Source organism: Auxenochlorella protothecoides (assembly GCF_000733215.1).
Source record: "Auxenochlorella protothecoides strain 0710 unplaced genomic scaffold scaffold22, whole genome shotgun sequence".
NCBI lineage: Eukaryota > Viridiplantae > Chlorophyta > Trebouxiophyceae > Chlorellales > Chlorellaceae > Auxenochlorella > Auxenochlorella protothecoides.
The window spans coordinates 188217-189606 of record NW_011934209.1 but is presented as its reverse complement, the minus strand read 5'-3'; the positions used below and the strand labels follow the sequence as shown (position 1 = coordinate 189606).

General features: G+C 70.8%; 2 protein-coding genes across 2 annotated transcripts in view; one reads left to right on the top strand and one right to left on the bottom strand.

Annotated features, from left to right (window-relative positions):
* F751_2320 (3-oxo-5-alpha-steroid 4-dehydrogenase 1) overlaps positions 1-264 on the top strand; it is a gene marked incomplete at both ends in the record, with an annotated part of 2398 nt that extends 2134 nt beyond the window's left edge. Inside the window, one exon of the mRNA XM_011399188.1 lies at positions 180-264. Within this exon, the coding sequence (XP_011397490.1) occupies positions 180-264 (85 nt within the window). The remainder of the gene's footprint in view (positions 1-179) is intronic.
* A 548-nt stretch (positions 265-812) lies between these two features.
* The window catches only part of F751_2319 (hypothetical protein), a gene marked incomplete at both ends in the record, with an annotated part of 3112 nt that continues 2534 nt past the window's right edge, over positions 813-1390 (bottom strand). Inside the window, one exon of the mRNA XM_011399187.1 lies at positions 813-1022. Within this exon, the coding sequence (XP_011397489.1) occupies positions 813-1022 (210 nt within the window). The remainder of the gene's footprint in view (positions 1023-1390) is intronic.

Below are 1390 nucleotides of genomic sequence, written 5' to 3'. Positions count from 1 at the left end.
AGAGAATCCTTTGTCTGCCCGTGCCTGTGCTTTACGGGCCTCACCATGAGCTCTTAGTATGCTGGCTGCCTTGAGGTACACAAGCTCCTGCACCACCACTCCCAGCGGAGTCTTGATCATGCGATCAGAACTGCCCGAGGAGCCCATCGACTCGGTCCACTCCTTCTCCTTCTGCGCAGGGCACTGCATCACCACGCCTGGTACCACAAGACCTTCAAGACGTACCCAAAGCAGCGGCGCGCCATCATCCCCTTCCTGTTGTGATGTCGTGTTTAGTCGGTCCCGGTCGTAGTACTTTTGTCGACATGTGCATGTCTGGGACGCCACAGGGTGTCAGGAGAGCTTTCCAAGCCCAGCAGGGGCTCCGATTCCTTCTTGGCCTCGCACACCATGCGCACACACGACTGCTACTACAGGGGCCCACACTCAGATGCGCGGTGTGGGTGCGGACGACGGTCCTCAGGAGGGGGACCTGGGTGGGAAGGGTGGCCGGCCTCGCAAGCGGCGGGCGACAGGCAGCAATGCAATGGGCTCAAAGGCGGGGCGAGCAACATGGGCTTATGACCGGGGGAAAGGAGGGGGACTAAGAATTATCATGCCACAGACGGGGGAGTCGTGGAACCTGCGGGCCATCGTGGGCGCCGAGAGGTGGGGCAGCGTCGTGCTACTGGCGCGAGGGGTCGTCGCTGGTGGGGCGGGGGGACGGGCGCCGACGCCGGCCGGCCAGGCGCAGACGCGCGCGAGGCTGGCGCAGCGCGCAGGACGGCACAGCGCGACCAGTTGTCGCTGCGCTCAGCCCTCCCGCTGGGCCTTCAGAGGCCGCCCGCGCGGAGCGGGCTGTGTGCTCCCAGGAGCTCCAGGCCCAGCCCGTCCAGCCCGGCACCGACGCCGTCGTTCCAGCCCCCAGGGACGAACATGGCGGTCCTGCGGCCCGACATCAGGCGCGGCGGGGTGATGCCCAGGGCCGAGGCCGCCGCGGCCCACAGGTCGGCGTCGCAGTCGTCGCCGCGGGGCAGGGGCCCCTGCGGGCCGGGGGACAGCGCCAGCGCCATGCCCGGGTACAGCGGCACGTGGGCCGGCTCGCCGCCGCCGGCCGGGCCAGCGTCCGGGTAGCAGGCAAGGCCCTCGTCCACGGATGGCACTGAGCCCAGCAGGCTGCGTGGCGTGCCCGGCGTGTCGGCGCCACCGGCCCGCTGCGCCGCAGCGATCTCGTCTCCGGCGCTCGGCGGCGGCGGAGGTGGCGGCGAGGCAGATCCACACGTCGGCTCGCCGCCGACGCGCCGACGGCCCTGGCTGCGCGGCGGCGTGCCCGCAGTGTCATCCACGGCCGCAGCCGCCAGTCGCGACTGCGCGGCCGCCGCAGCGGCGCGCCGCGGGCGCCGGCTCGCAG